Below are 23,893 nucleotides of genomic sequence, written 5' to 3'. Positions count from 1 at the left end.
TTCTAAGAGGAGCTCTGTGGTGATAGGAAGGGGTGGGCTGGCATTTAGGGGCAAGCAGCAAGGATTCCAGGGATCAACATCATTTCTCACTCCCCTCTCTACCTCGAGAGCTACTGAAGAACAGCACAGTAGTAAATTCATCTCTAAATAAAATACGAAAATAAACGGGAGACAATTTGCCCTCTCTTTCCCTGCTCCATGTATATTTCTGCCACTATTCCTTTTCTCCCGCCAGAAAACTAGAGCTGGTCTGAGCTCATTTGCCCGTCTTAGCCACTGAGTAGCGTGAGCAAGCAAGTGAAGGTTGAAGTCGGTATTTCCTTTGTGCTAATGAACTAACAATTTAAATCTCAGTTATCCTCTGAGACAAATTCCAAAGCAGTTATGAGGGGATGGGGGGCGCTGTTAGGCGGGGGGGGGGGGGGGGGGGAAGGGGGGGCCTGCTGGTGGGAAGGTTCTTCTGTTCTTCTCTTCTCCATCTTCCTTGTCATCCTTAACATTTAGTCCCGGAGATTTTATATTTTGGTTTCCAAAACACAAATGAAAACCTAAAGGATCAACATAAATAAAATAAAACTTTATTTTTAATAATAAAATTAATGTTTCTAGTAAGGAAAAGACAGTATGTCATTCCTTTAGCAGTACAAACAATCTTTTATCCAAAAGAATACATTGGGTTTTATTGTGTCATTTGTCTGAATACAGACTCAGTGGAATATCTAAATGATACCCTGCTCTGAACTCCAAGTTGAAAGTAAGTTTTTATTATACTTGAGGGAAACAATGGGTTCAGCTGCTTATTGCAAGGAGCAATTGCCAAGGGAGGGTTAAACTCAATTACTGTAACCATACTGAATAAAAAATACTGCCAAGAACAAAAATACGCCTGGGTAAAGACAGCCACTGAATAAAAAAAAATCGACATAAAGCGTATCAAATATTTATTTATCTGGGCAACAAAGGACTATGATACATTGACAGGCATGGAAACTACTGCCAGCACAACTCAATACAATGCAACTAGAACTGCTTCCAATATGGCCAGTGAAAATACAGAATACCAGGTGGTCCCAAATGTTTGAAGTTCTTTGAACAAAAAGAGAGAGGAGAGAGAGAGAGGAAAATTCCCTAACCCTTGGTTTAAAGACAATATTCATTTATTGCTCAAATGATGCTTTTAAGGGAGGACAGCGGAATAAAATAAACTTTTTTTTTTCTCCCTACAATACATAGAAGGGTTATCAAACCACTCAAGTTTAAAAATCTTTCCAGGGTCCAATATCACTTTTTTTCTTTCAGTTCAATGAAAAGCTAAATGTAATAATACTAATTATAGATAAAATTTTATTTTACTTTTTTAAAATTTGTCCAGCTGTTTCATTGTCACCTTTAACATGCTACAACAGGGCTAAATTCATGAATCCCAGAGAAAAAAATCCCCCAAACATTGGATTTCTAAATCAGTACCATGAACCACATGAAGAACTAATAGGGAAGATTCAAAACCCACTAAACAAGAGGTAAACAAGATCAGATAAATAAAAAAAAAAAGGCTTAAAACAGACTCACCATATTTACAATTCCCATTAAATTACACATAAATAAATATATACAGAGACGTGAACACTGATTCCCTTATATAACTGCGAATCGTGTTGCCAGAGAAAGTTCAAGTTGGTCGCTTTACCTTAAAGAGGAAAAAACTTCTACAACTGAAGACATGACATGGAACTTCGTGTATTTGTGTTCAAGTTTATTCACAATACTGATAAAAATGTTGTCATCATCCTTTTGGCTTTTTTTTTTTTTTTTTAAGTATGGCTACAATCTGAACTGAAGTATGTAAGGGAAGGTGGTGACTCAGTCCCATGAAGCGCATATAATTTTTTTTATTTTTACTTTTTTTTTAGAAAAAAGTTTTTAATTTTTGTTCTTGTTGCTGTTGTTGATTTGTTGCTTTGTTAAAAAAAAAAAAAAGGGTTCACAAACTCGGCAGAACTTTTCTCTGCTGGCTTCACGGCCTGTTCTGTTCTCTTAGGCTCCACATGAGGGCACAGGGGTGTGGGAGCGATTGGGGAGGTCGAGGCAGGCGCAGAGTCGGAGCGGCTGCCCCACTGACAGTCGAGAGAGCAGTCCTGGAGACTCGGGGGTACCCAAGGGCAGCGGCGGCGGCGGCAGCAGCAGCAGCAGTAGCAGCAGCAGGAAGGGTTGCTGATCCCGGAGCTGTCACCCGCCGGTGGGTGGGCGCGCGGGGGCTGGTGAGGCGTGGGAGGGGCAGGGCGGGAGGAGAGCCTCACTTTCTGTGCTTCTCCTCTTTGTCACTGCTTTTGGCGTTGTTGTCCGTGTGGCTGTTGGGGTTGTTGCTGAGGTACATTTTGTCCATGGCCTTGAGGGCCTCGGTGAGATAGTTCTGCAGGGCCGTGACCGCGGCACACACCGCGGGGCTGCCGAAGCCGTGGGAGATGAGGTTGAAGTGGGTCAAGCAGCTCTGGATGCCGGGCTCCAGGATGGGGTTGGGCCGTGAGTTCCCCAGGGGAGATCGGTCCTGAGCCAGCAGGTCGGTGAACTCTTTGCATATCTGTCTGCAGCACAAGTGGAGCAGAGAGAGAGACATAAGGCTCCACTTTGGGCAGCACCAGCAGCAAAGAGAAAACCTCCCTCCCTGCAGCTACCTCTGCCGAGATCCAGCCGGCACCTGACATGACCCAAGACCCCAGAGACAGACAGTGTGGCCACAAGTTGGGAGACCCAGCCACCTTTCAGTGACAACTAAACCATCTCTCTTTAGTTAAATGCAAGCCCTTCCTACCTTCACAAATGACTCTCTCTCTCTTTCCTCTCAGATACGTTAAACTTCTATTCCCACCTTTCTCCCTCACACCAAACATCCTAGACATAGGAAACCATTTCACACATTGGAAGAGAAAGAAAGGAGGCAGGCAGACCGGAAGTCAGAAACAGTAGCATCTTGCCAACATTATGCTGCAGCCATCGGCCTTCCTATTCAAAATGTCATGAAGACCCTCTTCCCTGCTCCTCTTGAGAGACCTCAGCAGCAGTTTGTAGAATGAAGTCCCCACTCGTTCACCTTCAAATCAAATTCAGGTGAATGTGGACAGAAAGACAAAACTTTACTTGGGATTATTTTGCCTTTAAAAAACAACAATAACAAAAAAACAAAATGGGCCCACACAAAAAAGCCCTGTTACTTGGAGATAATTCAAAGTTGTGTTTGGGAAGAAGAAAAAGACATTTCAATTTCCCATTCCTCCTCTTTCCCCACATAGCTCAAAATAAAAATACTGCAGGGAAATTGTGAAGATGGGTGTGCTTAGGAAGCCTGGGGAAAGGAAAAGTTGAAATTTCGCAGAGGTAGATGAGGCCTGCACTCAGGAAGCTCTGTCTCTGAATCTGGGAAGCAAGGGCTAGCTGGGGCCTTCCAGGGGCAGCAGCAGCCTGGCCTGGGGGGCTGGGGAGGGGGAGGAATGAGGAGCCTGGGCTGGCTCCCTTCTCCAAGGCCAGCTGATGTCCCCAGGCCAGAAACAGGGTCCCACCCAACGCCTTAGCTTCTGCCCTCTGCTTCCATGCCCTCCTGTGACATCAACTTTGATAATTAAGGGCTTCCAAACAAGCCTTTTAATTTCCAGAAAACATATCAAAACAGTCATTTTCTTTTCACACATCACCCGGAGAAGCCTATTCAGCCCAGGCATCGACGGGAATATAACTTGGGCCATTTTGAAATCTATTTGACTTCTCGCCTGTGGGCTAAAACTTCTGTGGGGTGTGGGTCTCTCTCTCTCTCTCTCTCTCTGTGTGTGTCACTTTCGAGAAGGGGTTGTGAAAGGAAGGTAAGAAATGGAATAATGGATTAGGGTTGAAACTAGGACAGCTTCTGGCTTGCACATTTTGCAGGCCACTGTTTAATCTTTGCCCTTGGAGAACATATTGATAGGATACAAAAACTGATATAGGTAAGCCTGTTACCCCTTTGAGGATTTGATTCTGGTCTTTCTGAAACAACATAGTCACAAATCCACCCTCAACTTCAATCAAATACCTCCTACAACCCACTCCCATACACACTCACTAAAAAAAAAAATGAGAAAATGGGACAGATGAGAGGAAAAAGATGGGCGCGCCTAACAATCCCACCTGTATTTCTTCCTTATGTTGACTATATATAAGATGGTGTTATAACTGCAACAAAGCTGATTAACACAAAAGGAAACCAAAGGAGAAGAGCAAAAACGATTTTTGTTTCTCTTGACAACCAGACACAGAGACCCTGTAGAGGTAAATGCCTTACTTTGTAGCCAGGAGCATGTTTTTTCTTGTCACTTGCTCATTGGGATCGGAATGTTGTCGGTTGAGAAATTCAGCTACTGCTTTGGCAGGAAATTCGGTTTCGCACACGTACCCAAAGTCCCTGGCTAGGTGGACAGCTTCTCCTGCCAAGAGGGGAGAGGAGGGAGCCAGTGCGAGAGAATGAAGAGTGGGGATCCTAATTTCCTCCCCACTACCAACTCCCTAATTCCCTTCACCCCAGATGTTGCAGGAAACACAAACTACTTGTTTTCTCATTTCAGGCATTTTATTTCCTTCTCTGTAGGATCTGGTGGATGCATTTATCAGGAAAAAGGACCACTTGTCCTAGAGGGCCAAGAAGACTTGAAAATGTAAATCTCATCCACCAACCTCCAGTCCCATCCCCCACCCTAAATGATACTTCTCCAAATTCTCTTTTAAAATGCTTCTTGTATTCCAACTTCACACCTATCAACACATTCATAAATGATAATTCATAACTACTCTTTGAGCTTTTCTGCAAGGGAACAACTGAGGGGTTACATTTTAACTTGATCACATAAATTATCTGTTCATCCAAACCGATTAACCAAGAGGATTTGAGGGTCACTCCACTGAGTCTGTCTGTGTTGTTGATTTTCGAATCTTTGGTTTTAATTTCCTGAACCAGTTGGTTTTTACTGCAGGGCTTCCTGCCATTAGCTCCAGCTCCGGAAGAACGCATGCGCCAATTAGAGCATCAAAGCCCTCTCCGCAGAGCTTGTTTCCATAAAATGGAGCGGATCACAAACAATAACAGTTCTCCAGAAACTGCCTCCCTGCTACAGAACTCAACCCCCAAACCCAGACGAACTCCACGCTATACCTTAAACCACCACTACCATTTTCTTGGCTTATAATTCTTTTGGAGTATGAATAGTGGGTTCTCTAAGGACTATTATGATTTTTAATGTAATGCTACTGTAGTTGAGTTTCTGGCAGTGAACAATTGCTGATTTTCTAAACAGTTATATTACTACCAATCTCTGACATCATCAACAAACAGAATTCATAGGATTCCTCCTCAAATATATGGTTTGAAACATTTAAAAAAATAATTTACAAAGCTATAACTTAAATTCAATTGTAATATATCTCCTCAAATACAAGATGTGAATAAAATAAAATGACTTCTTTAAATATACATGCTAGTTTTAAAATCTGTCTGGTAATTAAAGTAACGTTTTTTTCCCTGTTAGCATGAGACATTTACAATAGGACAAAAGAAAAACACAGGAGAGCTACAGATTCATTCCAGTACACCAAAACCTAGGCCAATCTTGTATCAGAAAAACTTAACCTAGAGGCAGCAGGAATATGAGTGGCTTCTGGTGGCAGTTATCTAGAGCAAGGAGTGAGGATAAGGGTTGGCTTTTTGTTTTGAGGCATTTGGAAGGGTGTATGTGTGTTTAAAGCTACCAGGAGAAACTTTTTGCAATGCTTATATTTCTTTTATCTTTCCATATCTGCACCATCCAGAATCAAAAATTGCTCACTTTTCTTCTTCTCCAAGAGAAAAGCACAATTAAAGAGATAAGGAAGCATATGTTTGGAAAACAAAAACCTGAAAGGGCACATAACCCTGAGCTTTCAGGATGGTCTTAAATCAGGACGCAGGTCAAAGATTCCCAAATTAATTCAGGAAGTAATGGTCACGCATTTCTCAAACGCAGATGTCAGAATAACTTAAGTTATTTACTGCTGAGCCCTTTAAAGGAGACAGAAACTTGGAGAATGTGCAGTTCTTAAACCTGTGCATTGTTTAGCTCAGAATTAGGCTGGGGAGGTGTAACTTTATGGTAGAGGAAAAGAAGGAGGAAGGATGGAGGTATAGGTATAGGAGTATATGCAAACGTTTCTTTTTGCCATGAAAGAATTCCATTCACATCTGGCTCTATTCTCTGCAAAGATGAAACTGCCCAACTGACATAAAATACAACCAAACATCTGGCCACTAAATATTATACATTTTCCAGGAAGGAAGCTCCTTCTAGTTAGCAAGTGGATTCGCTTACCCTCTACTAGTGATGTGAGCAGGGTAACGTTGGCAGCTTTACGTCTCCCTGCAGGCAGATTTAATCCTATTTTGTCCAGTTTTTCTCTTAAAGATCTTCCTCCATTCTTAGACTTCGCCCTGTTTCACAAATATATGCGAGAAAGGGATTTAGAAAACACTGGGTTGCTCTGCACCACATTAAAATCACTTTGAAAGCTTCCTAAAATGTGCTTTCAAAAACTCAGAAGCTTGGCCCCAAGACATTTAAAGGAGGGAAACCTAGGAATAGTACAGAAGTTCATAGGAGATAAACGCCTGTTAAACTGTAAAGCACCCCCTATGTTCAGTTATTATTGCAACTCTTGTGGCAGGTTGGAAGGTTTTGATTTCCCAACTCTCTAAAGAAGAACCACAAACAAACACAGCCCCATCTCTAGGGTTTGAGGTATTCTTGAGTTCAACTGATTACTGTATATTTTCCCTGCTGTTACAATCACACCAATCCCAATGGGGTCTTTAAAACTGTCTTTGCAAGATATGCTGTTAGGTTGTTCCGAGTAACCAAAGTTATCATCACTCTCATATTTCTTGCTCTGGCTCTAGCCCCAAAGGGAAATTCATTTCACCAACTGTTTACGTGCCATGTCACCAGCCTAACTGGAAATGTCAAAGGCTGATATCAGCCCTTAAAAGTTTCACTGATTTCAGAGACAATGGAGGCAGCTCTAAACAGATGTCTAAATAGAATCCCATAATCAGAAAGTGGTTAAGATAAATTGTTTAAATAAAACAGCAAATTAATTAATTTCAGATTTTATTCCCTACTCAAGTGCTCTTTAATTGTGTGGATTAGATTATACTCCCCTAGGTAAACAGTCTCCAATATTGGGGATGGGGGAAGGGAAGGAAAAAGCAAAGGGCAAGGAAAAGATCTGTGTCAGTGAAAGATTACAAAGGGAAAGCAAAATGACTGCAGGAGGAAGAAAAGACTAGAATGGCTGATGTTAAAACCTTCCAAAAAATGATCTTTATAGGCTTTGTGTGGGATATAGCCACTAGAACGGAACTGTGGGTCTATCAACAGATAGCTAAATGAATAACAGTCAAAACAATGAAGTTCTCAGTATTATTAAAGAAGAGAAGAAACGTATTATCCGGGTAAGTTCAACACAAGCTCCACGACTCACAACGTGCAGTGGAATCCTAGGGGTAGGAAGCCCACAGCAGGGAGAAAACTGCCCCGAGGGAAGGTGCTTTACCTTGCTGACCCTTATAAAATCTTATCTACTAAATGAATCACTCAGACCTCGCAGGGGTGAGGTAAGAATCCCTGGCCATGTATGTAACACATGCATTCTTTGGTAGTGACTACACACAATGCACGTAAACATGCTCGCACGCAGCCTGGCACACATCAGGGCCCCAGTAAATTGGGAATCATCATCATATGCAAACGCCTATAATACGGGGGTCTGGAGGTGACAGCGACTTGGTGGCAATGGCGTGCGGACTCAAGAGGACACCATTCTCTTCCTTTAGTTAAAAGCCATTCTATTAAAACTCTATACAAGGCACGACCGGTTACCCTCGGAGACCCTACTCAGAGAGGTAAGGCAAAGCGAAGAACCTGAGAGGAACTTTTCCTGGGCTTGCAAGGTGTGCGCGAAGAGGGAAAAGGTGGCTGCACGGCGCCCCGCGGCTGCAGTGGCCGGGATTGAGCCCGCGGCGGAGCGAGCTGCGCCTGCGCAAGAAGGAGGGCGGGGCGGAGGACTCCGCGAGCGCGCGGCAGCGAACGAGGCGTGCACCAGAACGCGCTTGCGGGAAGGCAGCGGAGAGCGCAGGCGCGCGCCGCATCGCCCGCCCCCGCGCCCCCCACATCCAGCCCACTTGGCTCTACGCTCTTCTCCCCGCCCCCTTTCCTTTCCCGCGTAGGGAAGGCCGCGGCGCGAGGCCGGTTTGCGTCGCCGCCACCGCCCCAGCGCAAGCGCAGTTGTTCCCCCGGCCGCGGGGCGGGGCGGGGCGGGCGGGGCTGTGCCGGGTCTCACCTCCGGAGCACTCCGCCCAGCAGCGACGCGTTGAGACACTCGGGTGGTGAGAGCCGCCGCTGCACTTCCGCCACCGTGACCTTGTACTTCGAGGTGGAGCTGAGCAGCGAGAGGCGACCCGGAACTGAACAGAAGACTTCGTTGGGGTTCACCACGCCGCCGAAGAGGTTGTCCTTGTTAATAGGGATGGCGGAGACGGCATTGCTGTTGGACTTGGACAGGGACACGGGGCCTGCGGAGACAGAGGGGAGGCCGCGTGTTGGGCGTCGTGAATCACCCCCAAATCCTGCCCGACCCCGGCCCTCATCCCGGCCAGGGCCGGATCCCAGGCTTTGGGCCACAGTCCCCCTTTTCCGCCGGCTCTGAAATTGTATGGCTCTGCTACTTCCCTTCCTCGGCCTCGAGCCCCTCCCTGCCTCACCCGGCGGCCGGGAGGCGGCCCTGCCCTCCCCCAGCCAGCCTGGCCCGCGTTTCTGCCTTGACCCTTTCCCCTTCGCCGTCAAGGGTGCTCTCTAGACTATGGGTGGTGAAATTGGTGACCCCTGAGGCTCTGAGCATCCGAGCGGAGTGGGCCCCAGATGAGGTCCAGGACCACGGGTGCAGGGGAGGGAGTTACATTTGCAAACCGAGAGCAAGTTACTTCTACTTTAGGGGTTTTGCTGGGTGGGGGGTTTAGTGTCGGGGAAAAACTGCTTCAAAGACCCATTATTAAAATCAGCCGACAATTTAGATGGCTAAAGCACCCTGTAAACGAGCGTTTTAATTGAGGCACCACGCTGGGAAGTGGTGGATTTTGTTGTCCACACCACACGTCCCGTCTTTTTGATAAATAGGCCCTTTCCTATGTTCAATTTTGAAAACGTCTCAGTTTTGGAGATCCATTCCAAGGCCAGTTTTGAACTGCGGAGTGGGGAGGGAAGAACGGGCCTACAGTGGAATACTAGCAATGTGCCCTTTTGTTAAGTAAATACTTAATAGTCCTCTGCTAAAGCGCCTTTATTGGGAAAGTGGATATATATACTTCCTAGTTAAAACCATAAGCTCTTTATTGTTGGACTCACCATTGTTAGAAAAAAAATAGAAAACCTGCAGAAAGTGTACTAATGCATTACGTTTCTCAGCACCAGTGTAATTCAGATGCATTCACAACCATTTAAGTACAGTATGCTTTGTATTTTAAAATTCCATTTGGAGACATAATATGCATACAATCTCATCACTGCTCCTTATGCGTTCTTTAATGGGGATATGCTAGACGTATAGGGAGGTGGGGGGCTCTAGGTTTTGGATAGATCACTTGTGACATTAATAGCTCTGGGGAGGCTAATAGAGACAATAGGAGTTAAACGAACTCTTGAGAGATTACTAATAAAAGAGCCAATTATCATGTCGAGTTGGAAAGAGCATCTCTTAAGATTTATCCCTTGCACATCTAATTTGACGTGACAAAGACTTCACAGATGCAAAAATGAAACTTTAAACTAGCTAACAATATACTGATTGGGGTTAGAAATGAGAACAGTTTTATATAGCATCGTCCTCTGGTGGTGCCTAGAATCCTGAAATGTAACATCGCCACCATAACCAAAAAAAAAGCTGCTACCAAGAGTGAATAGCATTTAATTCAGTAAACTTTATTTCTACTCACTAAACACAATACAAATTACAAATCCATTCAAATCACTTGACACTTTTCTAACAATTTCTGCTCTAACAAGTATGCTAATAATCCTCCCATCTTCAAGATACTAATTTTAACCAAAAGCTAAAATTTTGTTAACCTAATTCACAAAGTTCTAAGACCCTTAAACAGCTAACAAGAAACTAAATTGAAGAACATGAATTTTTTTTCCACTACTAAAGAGTGCTTTTTATCATCTGTCCTTACATTAATGTTAAATTATTTGTACTATTTTAGCATTATACTTCTTAACCCTCATCCAGGCAATGGATTAAACTATTAAACTGTTTCAAAATTGAAATGCCACTTCCAAGTCAGTTCAACTACTGTACATTTTGTGTGTTTGTCCAAATATCATGAAACTAAATTAAATGGTCAAATCATGAGTCAGAACAAAGCTAGCCTGTTGGCATTACCAGCATACTGAAGGCTGATTATTTAAGCATTGCTGTTCTGTGCCTATCTATTTGCTAATTCTGAGCCTTTAGGAAATCCTATTTGGAAAAAATAAACACAGCTCTGCAAGTTCTTTTAAATAGCACTCTGCCTGTAAGGACATGCTTGGAATGCAGAAGGAAATGGCTTACCTTTCTTAATTACAGTTTGATCTGGGATGTTAATACCCGGGTCTTCTACATGCTGCAACAAAAGGATACACATGGATGTAAGTGTATAATCAAAACAAAAGGAAATGAATATTCCCTGCAAGATGGGAGGAGGGGAAGGTGTAGAATCAAAATTCCCCCTCCCGTATAATGACATTTATATATAAACATCTCATCTTGGCTTATTGGAATTTGGGGCTTTGCAACTCAAGAGGTTTCACTGCACACCCATGGCCAATTTCTCCTCCTCCAGCAAATAATCCATGTTTAAAAGGGGTGGAGATGGGGAATAAAACTTTCTTTGGAAATTAAATCAAGTGTTGGAGCACCTAATCATTCTCAGTCAGTTCAACATTTAGAAATGTACCTAGCTTTAGATTGGCGCCTCAGCGGCTTCTGACTTTAGCAATTCCAGTGTTCAGGCAGCGAAAGCCAGGGAAACACAATAGAAATGACAGGGGCGGGAGTAACAGGAGAGTGTTGGAAAAGAAAAGGTTTAGGTAGTATAATAAAGAGCAAACACACATACACACCTTTATGGGAAACTCCACATAAATTTTTAGAAAGACTACTGCCTGAGCCTGGATATGATAGGAATATGAAAATGACCAAAAACAAAAAACCTTTGAGCTTGCTTTCCTGTTGTCCAGCAGCAGGTTTGTCGTTTGTGTGGGGTGTTTTTCTTTTTCTTTTTTTTTTTTTTTTTTTTTTTTTTACAGATGGATGGGTATACGTGTGCACGCTAGAGTCAAAACGTGATTAGAAAGTAAAATGAAATCATGTTTTCTAATGCAGAAACTGACAGGCAATATAATGTCTGGCTGTGTTTACAAATTAGCACCAGGGCTGCTGAGATAGAAGATTTTGCAATCATTACCAAACACAGGCATTACCATTTAAAAAACTATTACTTCCTTCTCTAGTCTTTGTCCAACAAAAATACTGATTCGAACATTTTCCATTCTGTCTTGGATTTATGCTCCTGTTAATTGTGCCTGATCGCAATGATTCCGGGTGGATGGTACTAAGTTGCTTTATTACAGGTTTTATTATACTCAATGCTCTCATTTGTAACTTGCCTAAAGTGCTTCTGGATTTAAGTATAATTAAATTGAGAAATGTTCAGAAATGACTACTGCTGCAGTTCTTGTGTTTTAACTATATGGGGAAATATGATCCCTTTATGCATGCACCCTAAACCCATAAAGTAAATGTAGTGTGGCATAATACTTTTATTTGTGTTATTTCTAGACCTTGTCCATACAGGGAAGACTGTTAAGTTTAAAACCCCACTGAGATATTAATGATTAAATAATTTTCACCATCGATTTGATTTTCTTAAGTATTTAGCAGTTATACTTACTAAAGGTTAACTGTTGCAGCAATGGGAAAAAATTGAAAACAACAGTTTTCTTGACCCAAATTCCTTTGAAAGAATTTTTTTCTTAAAAGATGGGGGAGGGAGAGAGAACAGCAACTGGGTTTCCTTGTTTTTGTTTAATCTTTTAGTTAATTTCTCCTACTGACCAATTTTGCCACAAAGAGTGAGTATACAGGTGTTAAGAATTCATCTTGAAATTTTTGCAAAGTAGAGCAATTCTCATTCACAGTAGTTCCAAAAGCTTGCAACATTATTTTGCAATTCAAACATTTTCAAAGAACAAGCAAGGAAAAGATTCAGACTGCTTTGGGAAAGGGAACTAAAATAATCATAACTCCCAGTTCATGTTTAAATTGCTCTTACATAAATTAGTGCTCCTCTCACTTCCAAAAAAAATGCACTGTGAAGTATCAGTTTCTAAAAACATGTAAGTATGAACACACACATACAGACATACATTGCTTACTAAACCTTATACTGGATCAAGTGCCCACTTTCCTGCCTTCCATGCAAGGGCTGCTAAACATAACCAACAAATTTCAGTGACTAACTGGGCCAAATGAGAGATGTAATAAATTTTCTATTTTCCTATGGAACTTAAATGATGTTTTAAATTCACCAAGCAAGCAGGTAAGTTCATCTGACCATTTTCCTTACAATCTAATGTAGTAATCATTAAACTGTCAACGGACATACTGCTGCAATATTTGATGCAGTAATTTGAAATAGCATTTTAGTAAAAATCACATCCAGATACATTTCCTCTCCAAAGAAAGGCAGCTTTAACAGAAGCCTTTACAGCTTTAATAAAATTATTGGCTTGCTCTAATTCCATTTCAGGAAGGTTGTGAGGAAACCATAAATACATAGAATTGAAGCAGAGGTACTGGTTTAAGTTTAATTCCAGAAAGTATTTTCAAATTATCAATAGCCTGGTTTGCATTGTAAATAGTAAATGTGCTAATGCCATGCTTATTTAGAAATCATTTTAAACTGCATTTATTGATAACTAAATTAGAACTCAAATAATGTATTACCCAATAGTCTCAAAACATTTAATTTAATATGGGGTGTAGCAGGTTCTGATAGGCGTTGGGAACCTAGCTAATGATTTATGAGGTCACCACTTAGCACCCCTAGGAAGAAGAAGGCTGCATTTTAATGCCCCTCTGCTTGGATTTGCTACTTAGTTTTTCTTTAATCAGGATAGGGTGTACACATAACTTTTAGGTTTCACTTGTGCTTATAAAATCCGGTTAAAATGATCTTAGTGTGTCTTTTACACTTCCTTTTACATTTTGAGGACATTTAATGAGCTCTTTTGGTTGCATTTAACATCATTCCCAGGACAGGGAGAAATCTCCACGCCAGACTCAGCGGTGGAAGTCGATCTTTTAGCAATTGAGACAGTTTACTGTCGTCGAGAGGAAGATATTGTTAATGGTGACATTCGTCTGATTTATGTGTTGGTGGAAATGGTAATGCAGGCATTGTTTGAGAGAGCTCCAGGAACCATTGTTCTGGGGTAGAACTCGCAACTACTTTGTGTTGGTTCCTCAAAAAGTCCCCCCCTCCCCGCCCCCGAATAAAATGCCTTTATAAGGAAATATTGGGGAGAACCCAGGCCCACCGACTGTATGTTCCAGGTATCCTTTCTGGGGTAGGTGAGTAGGGGGCTGTGTTCCCTCCCGCGCGGGTTGCGCAGCCTCTTACCGGGACCTCCTCGATGGCGTGAGGTAAGGAGTGGATCGAGAGGTCTCCGAGTCCTGAGCTGAGCGCGTGTGGGCCGTGCAGGAGGTCCTCGTGCCGCCTGTAGTCCCTGCGAGGATCCAGGCCCGACAGCTGGTGAGGCAGCCCCCGGTGCGTGTGCAGGAGCCCAGACTCCTGGCTCTGCCTCTGGCCGGGCCAGCCTGGGTGCTGCGGCTGCGGCTGGGCGTGCAGGGGGTTCAGGCTGTAGGGGTCGTTGACGTGGGAGTAAGGATCTTGCGACTGGGGGTAGATAGGCTGGTAGGGTGGGGGGAAGTATGGGGGCTGGAAGTCGGCATTGGGGGTGTGGGACAGCGGCGGGGCGCTCGTGTAGGGAGATTGACCTACAGTGCCCAGCTGGGGCAACCGTGCCGTCCCGTTGCTGGTGCCGTCGTGACGGTCCTAGAAGAGAGCGAGAGGAAAGGTAAAGAACAAGGAATCAGGCGTCGAGCTACAACTATCCACACAAAATCCACTTGACAAGCCTGCGTGGGAAATCGCCCGTTCCCGTTGGCTGGCCGCCGGGAAAAAAATCAGCTCTAAGTTCCTTTCAGGAAATACCCTCAAGTGAAACACCCAACAACGCAGAGGAACTGTATGTGTAGGGGGAACAAGAGACTATTTAGGGGTTTCTTTCAAAGAGGGGAAAAGACAGAAAAGGGTCTCCTGGAACACAGCCCATTAAACTGCAGCGTGAAACCTCTCTTAAGCAAAATTAAAATTCCTCCTAAATACTAAACAGCAGAAGCGGCCTTTTCTTTTCCCCCGATTTGAACCTGTCTGCCACTGCGTTATTGTTTATTCTTTTCCATTTATTTGGAGAGAAAAAAATCATAAACGTTCAAAGACTATTACCATTTCATGACTACTTAAATAGAAACATATTACGCAGAGGGACTGTAACGAAAACACACGTTTAAATTACCAGCTTAAAGAAGGTTTTAACTGCAGGATCAGGGTCTGTCTTTTCCGCTTCCTCAGTTAGGAGCCTTTTTCTCGACAGAGTCGATTTATGGTTTGGATAGGGAAAGGGGGACGTCAAGTCAAGGTTTAAAATAGAAAGATTCAGCCTTACTGGGTTTAAAAGAGAGAGGTGCACCCCGGGGCGGAGGCTCCCCCGCCCCTTCCACCCCAGCCCCAAAGGGCAGAAGAAACGCCTGACTTTAGGTTTCTCTATTGCAATTCGCTTGTAAAACAAGCGAACAGAGTTGATTCCAGGGACCGCGAACGCTCGGCGTTTCGGCCGCAGGCCCCTAGGGTAGGGGGCACACCAGGCTGCCCTTTTCCTGCAGACAGATTAAGCATCAATGTTGAGAACATCTCGGGAACAAGTGAAGACGCAAGGAAATCAAGATGAACGTGGGGAAAAACACGCCTTGGGAAGCCGCGGCGAGGTAGGTCTGCGTGCTCGGATAGGTCGAGCGGGGGCTGGGGTGGGGGTAATGCACTCGATTTAGGGATGAAAAAGAGCGAGAGAAAGGCGGAAGGTGGGATGGGGGATGCAAATGGAGGGGGTGTCCTGAAGGAAAGCTGGGCGTGAAACCCGAGGTTTCGGGCAGCTCCACGGCACCAGGTTTCCAGAATCGAATTCCTAAAGAAACAGCAACGGGGGTGGGGGTGGGACTCACCATGGCTGAAAAACTGTGAACTAACATCTGCGAAGAGTCTGGGGTAACGAGTCAGGGTGGAAAAAAACAAGCAAGCCTGTAGCGCCCGGCTGCCCCGCCGCCCGAGCGCGCCCCACACAAAAGGCGCCGAGAGCCCCGCGCCACCCAGGACTCCAATCACGGCGCCGACGCTCCCCGGAGCGCGGGAGCCCGGCTCGGATCCATCCGAACTTGAACCACCGATTCGCGCGGCGCCTTCAGCTGGTCGAGCCCACGGTCTCTATCCTGCCGCGACTGGTTGTGATTCAAAGTTCTTTAAAAATGAAAAACCCCAAAAAAAGAAAAAGGAAAAAGTATGTGTGAGTGTGTGGGTGCGTGCGTGTTCCTTAATCCGTGTCTCCCCCTCTTTTCTTAGCGGCGGCTTCGCTTGAGCTTCTAATAACCGCGCTGGGCAGCGTTCCTGGAGCCTCCTAATAGCAGATATTCATGACTATTAATATTACACGAATACTTAATAAGGGAAGAATGCCTGGAAATCGAGCGTGAAGCGGAGAGGCAACTCGCGCCGGAGCCGGCTCTCAATGCAGTCCATTGACGGGAGTCTCAGTGTAGCAAATCGGAGTGGGGAGAGGGAGCGCGAGAGACAAAAAGCGAGCGAGAGAGGGAGCGGGCGAGCGCGCGGGGGGCCGCGGCGCGGCGTCTGGCGAATCACAGGGAAGGGGCAACATTTTAAAAGGTTGCAGGGCATGCAAAAGTGAAAGAGAAAGAGGCAGAGAGGGAGACCGAAGGAGAGAGCGCAGAGAGGGAGAATGTGTCTGCGTGCGTGTGTGAGAAAGAAAGTGTGGGCGAGGGAGAGGAGCCCGGGGTGGGGAGAGGGGAGGGAGGGAAGGAGGGAGAGCCTGAGAGGAGGAAGGGAGGGAAAGAGGGAGGGAGGAAGGGAGGGAGGGAGGGGGAGGGGGCCCAGCCGGAGCGCACGGAGGGGGAGGCCGCGGGGGAGGGGGAAGGGGAAAGGAAGCGAGCGAGGACAATCAGACCTAAAAGGCTGGGGCAGACCTCGGGATGCAGCGGGGGTCGTGCGTAGCGGGCAGGAGCTGCTGGGGACCGCGTCCGGGCGCTCCTCGGGCTCTCGGCGCGGCAGGCGCTTCCCGGCCCTGTCTGGCCGCGGGCTCCGCCGCTTCGCAGCCGAGTCTGGGACTCGGGACTCGGCTGCCCGCTGCTGCGCGGCTCCTCCATGACCCGGCGCCCTGCCCGGGACCGGCCCGCTCGCTGCACTGGCCCTCTCCTCGGCCTCCTTGAGCTTTCCTCGGACAGGGGCACCGTGCGCTCCCCGGCCACCGTCGCTCTGCCCTCGGCTCTCTGGGGCCGGGGATTCCGGATCGGGAGCCGGGATGCGCACAGACGCTAGGCGGCCCAGCCCGGGCGCCGCTGGCACGGGCTCGCGGCTCCCGGCAAAAACCCGTCCGACTGGCTGGGCCAGTCCCGCCTGACGCCCCCCCAGATGACACGACTAGCCTTCCCGGCGTGTTGCCTTTGCCAGTCTACCCGCCAGGTTGTCAGAACAAGCGGCACCTCGCCTCCTGCGTGTCCCTACAGAGCCCCGGCACAATCAGACTGCCCCAAGCCAGCTCCGAAACCCGAAATCCCCGCTCCGGCTCTTGCCCGCCACCGCCAAAGTTGTGGAAACCGCTTTGACTTTATTCTCCTATCTCTTATCTTTTTTGCCTCGCTTACACACGCATTCACACTTGCCCCCACAGGATCCCTCTAGGGGTGAAAGTTCATCCGCCACCTAGCCACCCACCCCATCCAGTCGGCACCCAGAGCCGCACGGAGGTTCGGACCCCGCCCGCCGAGGGCGCCCACACCTGGAGCTGGGTTTCGGCCTCTGCCAAAGTGAAATGCCTAAGCCTCCGGCCAAAGCCCAGACCAGTACAGTTTGAATTGTCCTATGGGACTGAGGGGCTCAGTTTCATTCCTACCTGCCCGCAAAGCTCGCCCCCAGCCTCGAAAACAAAGCGACTGGTCTGACGTGGGGTCCCTGCGCCCCTCACCCAGCGCGACAGGACCCCCCAGGGAAGAGCCAGTACCCGTGGGATGTCACCCCGTCCCCATCTACTGAGGTGGGGGGCCTGAAAGGAGAAAGATTTTAAATAGTCTTCAGAAAGAAAAGGGAGGAGGGAGCGGGTGACACATCGTTCACATAAACCCAATTTCTGGTTTCGAGTGAAGTCAAGATCTCCGCCCCTGCGCCTGCACACACACCTCCTGCCTAACATTCTCGGCTGCAAATGCCAAAAAATAAGAAAAAAAAAAAAAAAAAAAAAAAAACCAGCAAAAGTTGGGACTGCCACCTATTTATTTAGGTGATCTCCAGACCTACACACCCTAACCCCTCTCTCGGACTCATTGCTCATTTCAGTGATGGTTGTAACCGTTCCCAGCGCCTCCTGCGGGTGGACAGGTCGCGCTAGGGTCTCCCTTGCTGCCTCAAGAAGACGAGCTCAGGGGACTCTGGGTTTTAAAATGGGTTCCAAAGCGGCGCGCTCTGTCGGCCCAGCGGGCTCGCGGCACCAGAGGTGGTCCGCAGCCGCGCAAGGATTCCCACGATCGTTCTGGGCTGGTGCAGAAGCTGGTGCTCCCGCACCCAGCGGCCAGCAGGCTCGGCGCAGCACATCTCCCTACCCCACCCCCACACACCCCCGTGGGGTGCGTCGATCCTGTAGCTCAGAGGGAGAAGCTACTTAGAACTTCGTGAAGCACAGAGGATCTGGAGCGAGCCCCGCAGCTGCGATCAGTGGTCTTAAGTTGAACCCGCTTACAGGCAGATGCAGCCCAGCTCACAGCGAAGTGTGGGGGGCCCGTCTCTAAAGCCGAGAAGGGAACCGCTTTAGAAAGGGGGGTGGGGGGAAGAAAGGAAAGAAAGAAAGAATGAATGAATGAATAGAAAGAAGGAATATTAAAGATCGGAGAGGAAGTTGAAGAGAGAAGAGTTTTCTCTTTGCTTTCTGTTCCTGGTGACTTGGGCCCTCAGAATCTCGATGAAGATAACACGAGGAGTGCACAGGCAAGTGCCCAGTTGCCAGCAATTGCTTCAAAAGCCCATGTTCTTCTCTTCGCCCCATTCTTAGGCACAGCGGAAATTGGTCAGAAAGGGGAGGAAAGTGGGACACGGGCTTCAAAGTAGGGAAACCAAAGAAGGGAGCATCCACGTCCTCCCTCTCCAGCTTCTCCCCCGCGTTCTTCGGGCGAATCCGAGGGACGGGCGCTGCGCTGGGGAAAGTTTGTGCCACCCGCGTTTCGCAGCTGGTTGCAAGGAGAGGAGGAAGGAGAAGGAGGGTCAAGCTCGGAGCCTGTGGCCGCACGGATGATCGAGCCGGCGTCGCGCTTACCTCGCAGTCCTCGTACTTGATATTATCCGTCAATTTCCAAAGCATTTTCATGGATCGGCGTGAACGGATATGCCCCTCTCGGTCTCGCACCCAAGTGGAGCTACTCTGGGTAAGCGCAAAGTGCTGGCTGCCGGCGGTGAGCGCAGGAGGAGGAGGAGGAGGGAGAGGAGGTGGAGGAGGAGGAGAAGGAGGAGGGCGAGGAGGAGGGCAAGGAGGAGGAGGAGGGCGAGGAGGAAGAGGAGGGCGAGGAGGAGGAGGGCGAGGAGACGGGCGAGGAGGAGGAGAGAAGGGAAAGAGCTCCCGTGTGCGCTCGGAGATCTCCCTCTAATGGTAGAAACTTTTCCCTTTTCCAGCTCTTTACCAACAGCCTAATCGCCTCATTAGCATATCAACAATAGTCCAATTGCTCGCCAGTACCACAATCTGCCGCCGGCCGCTCCGACACAGGTATAAAGGCCTCTCTACGCCGCGAACTTGCTTCTGGAGCGCACTCCAGCCTGCGAACTGATAAAACCTTCCTCGAGCTCCGCCGCGAGGCCCTGCCCCAACATCCCCCCTCTTACCCCAATTCCGCCACATTCCCCTTCCTTTCTTTCTCCGTTTCCTTTTCTCCAGAGATGGCTTCTGCAAAGCCCGGCACTGCTCAAGGTCCAAGCGCCACGCCTGGGGCCCGGCTTCTAGCACTTCTCCCTTAACCCTGCTACCACGATCCGAGCTGCCCTTTTGGCCCCGTGCAATTTTATTAGAAATCATTATCCCTTTCGCAATTAAACATAACCACCAAACCAAGACCGGCGAAGTCACTCCAGGATTTTTTCCCAACATGGGATCGCCTCTGCTCGAGGCAGCCATCCCCTCGGGCCGCAGCGCCTTGGGAGTTTTATTGGCTTTGAGCTTTCCCCCAGGTTGGAGATTCTGCCAAGCGGCTCCGGTGGCTCTGCTGGGGTTTGCAATCCCTTAATTGCGGCGTGCAAAATAAAAGTTGTACCCTGAAGAGGTTACTTGACAGCTCCAGGGGTTAAACAATTTTCCTCCTGTTTGTGTGAAGCTAGGGCCAACTGACAGTTCAACCTGGTGTTCAGGCTAAGGTTTCCTAGGTGCAACGTGGACACGAATACAGAACTCCTATAGAACTGCACACCCGCTTCTGAAGTTGAGCCTAAATACAGATATGTGTGTGCCTGCAAGTCTAGATACCGTCTCGTGCATGCATCAAAATAAATCACCGGGAACCGACTCTTAGCTGTGTTAATCTGCTCTAGTTTTCCCAAGATTCCCCTTTTTAATTAAAGCAGGGAGAGTTCCTTCATGATTTGGTGATGCTACTAACGCGGGCATGCTCGCGAGGCAGAGCCCTGCTGCCGCGGAACCTGGAGGCCTGGGAGCTACCTCCTCGTCCAGATTGGTCAGTCCGGGCTTTTGGACTCCTCACCGGGGCCTGCTGGCTCCTCTGGGGCTTTTATCCCTTTCATTTTTGGGATTTTTTTTTTTAAGTAAGTAAGAAAAAGAAAGAAAGAAAGAAAAAGAAAAAGAAAAGGACCTATTGTGACACTAGGAAATACAGAGTAATTAATTTTCCTGGCTGAGCTTCCTCGTTTGTCCTCCAAAAGAAAGTTACCTGTCTTTTCTCTCTGCTATATGTACAAAGTCTTTAACTACACTAGGTCCCGCCTCAGAGTTGCTCTAGTAAGGACCTTTGATTCTTCTGGGCTTGTTTCTCGAAAATCTCCAGGCCTCCCAGATTTCCACCGGGCGTCCCTAAAAGTGGATGGGAACCGTGGCAGATTGGAGCATTCCCTCACAGGTGGAAGGAAGGCAGGAACTGGGAGAACTCCCCATTCCACCCAAAGCTGCAGAAGGGGAATTCTCCCTCCAAACACCTCAGCAAACTCCCCAAACCTAGCAGAGGAGGCAGAAGGCTCCAAAAAGCTAGGGAGAAGCCAGAGCTGGCAAAGGGCCTTAGAGCCCCAGGAAGCCCTCCCCATGCTCTGGGCGCTCCCTTGCCCCACCTGAACTGAGCACAAGCCCTCGGCTGAACCGGGCTGGAGGCTTGGCGCCGCCCTCCGTCCAGAAAGTGGTCGACTCTCCAGGGCTAGACCCTGCAGGGCTGTCCCAGCCTGTCGCCAGTGCAGTGGTTTGAAGTCAGGATCTGGGCTGCCAGGAGCACCGACACCCTCCCAGCAGCGGCCATAGCCTGAGCAGGCCAAATCCTAGGCCTGAGAGCATGGGTTTTTACACTCCGTAGAGGTCGCCGCGGTGTGCTTAAGGGAACCCCAAGTTTCGCTTTCTTGCCCTCTACGGGCCTGGGAAGGCCGCCCTCCATCCTCTGCAACTCCATTTCAACCCCCCTTTCCACGTCTCCGCTGCCCCGCGCCCAGCAGATCTCCGGCTCCGCACCCGCCGGGGCTGCTAAACTGTTGTTGTATTCCCGCCGAGGGCGCCATTGAGGTGCAGATTGGGACCTGACGGCTCTGGACTGCCGCCCCCGGTGTAAGCGCTGATGAAAGGCCCCGGCGAGCGCCAGGGTCGCCTCTGGAGCCAGCCGAGCTGCATTTGTGCCAGCGTCATTACCACGCTAAGTCGCTTCATTGCATGTCAATGCTCCGGTGGGGCCAGAACCCCGGGACAGCAGCGCCAGGCCTGGGATTGGGGGTCGGAGATCCAGGCCTGACCTGGGGGGCGTAAAAAGGGCGTCGCGGGGAAGAGGGAGTATTTGTGTGACAGACAGAGTTACAAAGAGAAAGAGACAGTGAGGGGCCAGAATGACTCTATTTTCTCCGATTGTCAATGCCTAGTGGGAGCCGGGAGCCCAACAGGCCCAGCCCCGCAGATTCGGCCCCTCCGGGCCCCAAATCTGCTCGCCCCACCCGAGATCCAGGCCTCCAGCCACTTGCCTAACTGTGAGCCCGCAGCAGCCAGGCCCGCGGCTCCCTCCTTCCTCCTCCTGCGGCAGTCTCGCGGCTTCAAACCTTAGTCGAACCCACAGAAGGCCCAGTCCCAGGCCAAACCTACTCAACAGGCACCTTCTCACGGCCTAGGAATTCTGCAGCGAATTTCACTGGAATTTGAGGAGAAAACCCAAAGACTGCTCCGAAAGGACTCCCCCAGTCTTCAGCCTCCAAATAAGAGAGTGAGGAAGGGCCTTTAGCCCACAAGGGCAGGGAGGGAAAGGTGTGGATTCTCGGGATTTGTCTCTGGTATGGGATTTGCATCCTTAAACCACGAGGTTCGTCTAAACTTGCGGATGAAATACCATTTAGTGAGGCTTAACTAGGGAGAAGAATATAAAAGAGCTCACTCTTGATAAAAGTAATAAATACAAGGGAAAAAAGTACAGAACGCAAAAGGCCTTTCTTTCTCCAACTCCGGGTAGCTTAGTGAATACTGCACTTCTCAGAACTTTACTTTTAATGGCCCAAGTCTGAAACAAGAGAAAGAACTCGACCAGGAGTAGCAAGGCCTCAGATTTTGGGGGGGAAGTTCAGGGCATTAGATTCTAATTGTCCCCCGGGCTTTTGGGCACATAGAATCTCACCCTAACCAGGCCTCTTGGTTGGGGCGAAAACAGGGCCTCGCGGTTCTGATGATGAAATCGGCGACAGGCAGAGCCTTTTACCGCCACCAACCTGGCCAGAGCCGCTCTGTTTCCCGAAGGGAAAGTGTCTGGAAGTTGGAAGGAGAGCGCTGGACAAATGCTTCCTTGGCCAGGGTCGGAATCCGGGGCTCAGGAAGGACAGGAGCCAAGCCTTGGATGCCTTGTGGTGCCCGCGGCCTAGCAGGGCCAAGTTCCGCAGACGTTGGTTTTGGCAAATTCGCCACCCCGCTGCCTCCTCACCCACCATTCACACACTCCCTCATCCGTAGCCCAGGCGGCAAAAACCCATTTCAGGAAGTGGAGTGAGTTGGTAGCTAAACTTCGGGCAAACTTTTTCTCTCTCAAAGAAACACGCCGCCGCCGCGACCCTGCCATCCGGACCCCTTTCCATTCTTCACACATCCTAGATCTCCCGAAATCTGGGGGTACCAAGAGAGACAGGTGCACCAGAACCTGTCCAACACTCAACCCTGGGGTCTAGGGAGAGGCCGCAGGCTCAGCGGGCTGAAAACCTTCACCGCCGCGCACCGCAACCCCAGGCCTGCTCCCTCCCCACTTCCGAATTACTCATCCTCCCAAGTTTCTACTAGAGGTGGGAGGGGGGTGGAGGAAACGGCCACAGTACAAACCACAAGTGACCCACCAGGCCACCTGTGGAGCGTGCGCCGGACTTCCCCGGCGCCGGGCCCCGCGGGCAGCGCGCTTTGCCCCCAGCACCGCAGTCGCTGCCTGCGCTCGTTTTTCCAGTCTTCGCTGTCTCCTGGGAGCTCTCCTGGGCGCTGCCAGGCGCGCCTCACCTACGACTCCCCTGCCCTAGGCCACGGCGCTTCCTCTCCTCCTCCCCGCTCCGGCCCCCTCCCTACTCCACCCCCGCCCACCTCAACCCCAGCCAAGGCAAACCCCCCGTACCTGCCAGTCCCCCATTTTGGCAAGTATGGACATCGCGGCTCGGCTCTCCTGGCGACTGGTCCCCGCCGGGCATGGGCTGGAGGGCTCGGTCGGGCCCGCTCCCTGGAATCGCTTAGGCAAATCCTCCTTTTTTACCTGCTCACCAACATCTCACCTGGTCATAAAGAGCTGGGTTGCTACCTGCCGACGCATGCGCGCTGGCCCAGGAATTCACTCCGCCAGCTGCAGTCCCAGCGCCGCACGGAGCTGACCTGGGAAGTGATGGATTTATAGCCGCGGCAATCTTGCCATCAGCTCCAGCTTTTCCCAACAGCCCCAACCCGCTTTCCCGGTCAGTCCCTGGCCCGGGAACCGAAGCGGACTGACTGCTGGATGTGCTGGGTGCGATGCGAGTGTGCGTGTGTTTTCGCACTCTAGTGGTGGGGTATCGACAAGCTCGACCCATGGCTAGCCTCCCCTCGGAACTTTCGAATTGGGGGAGTCTCCACTCCCAGGTGGGGGTCGGGGGTTGGGGAAGGGCTAGACCGGTAGAAGCGTCCAGACCCCATGATCCCCGCGCACCTGGACACAGTGGGGACGGGTCGCCGTCCCC

The 23,893-nt window shown here is 48.9% G+C and overlaps 1 protein-coding gene across 4 annotated transcripts; it reads right to left on the bottom strand.

Annotated features, from left to right (window-relative positions):
- Positions 1–556: 556 nt before the first annotated feature.
- On the bottom strand, positions 557–23,543 carry TFAP2A (transcription factor AP-2 alpha). 4 transcript variants are annotated; one of them, XM_055263922.2, is made up of 7 exons: positions 23,302–23,543; positions 13,769–14,203; positions 10,657–10,708; positions 8,389–8,620; positions 6,363–6,481; positions 4,310–4,451; positions 557–2,582 (listed from the first exon to the last, which is right to left on the bottom strand). In XM_055263922.2, exons 1-7 carry the CDS (start codon positions 23,332–23,334, stop codon positions 2,294–2,296), a joined length of 1,302 nt encoding a protein of 433 aa, XP_055119897.1. In that variant the 5' UTR covers positions 23,335–23,543; the 3' UTR covers positions 557–2,293. The 4 variants fall into 4 exon arrangements, with proteins under 4 accessions (XP_055119897.1, XP_055119896.1, XP_055119898.1 ...); XM_055263921.2 differs by lacking the exon at positions 23,302–23,543 and adding an exon at positions 18,798–18,929; XM_055263923.2 differs by lacking the exon at positions 23,302–23,543 and adding an exon at positions 15,430–16,264.
- Between the last annotated feature and the right edge of the window lie 350 nt (positions 23,544–23,893).

Source organism: Symphalangus syndactylus, chromosome 23, assembly GCF_028878055.3.
Source record: "Symphalangus syndactylus isolate Jambi chromosome 23, NHGRI_mSymSyn1-v2.1_pri, whole genome shotgun sequence".
NCBI classification, from domain to species: domain Eukaryota; kingdom Metazoa; phylum Chordata; class Mammalia; order Primates; family Hylobatidae; genus Symphalangus; species Symphalangus syndactylus.
The sequence above is the reverse complement of the archived record's forward strand: the minus strand, read 5'-3'. Positions and strand labels throughout refer to the sequence as shown.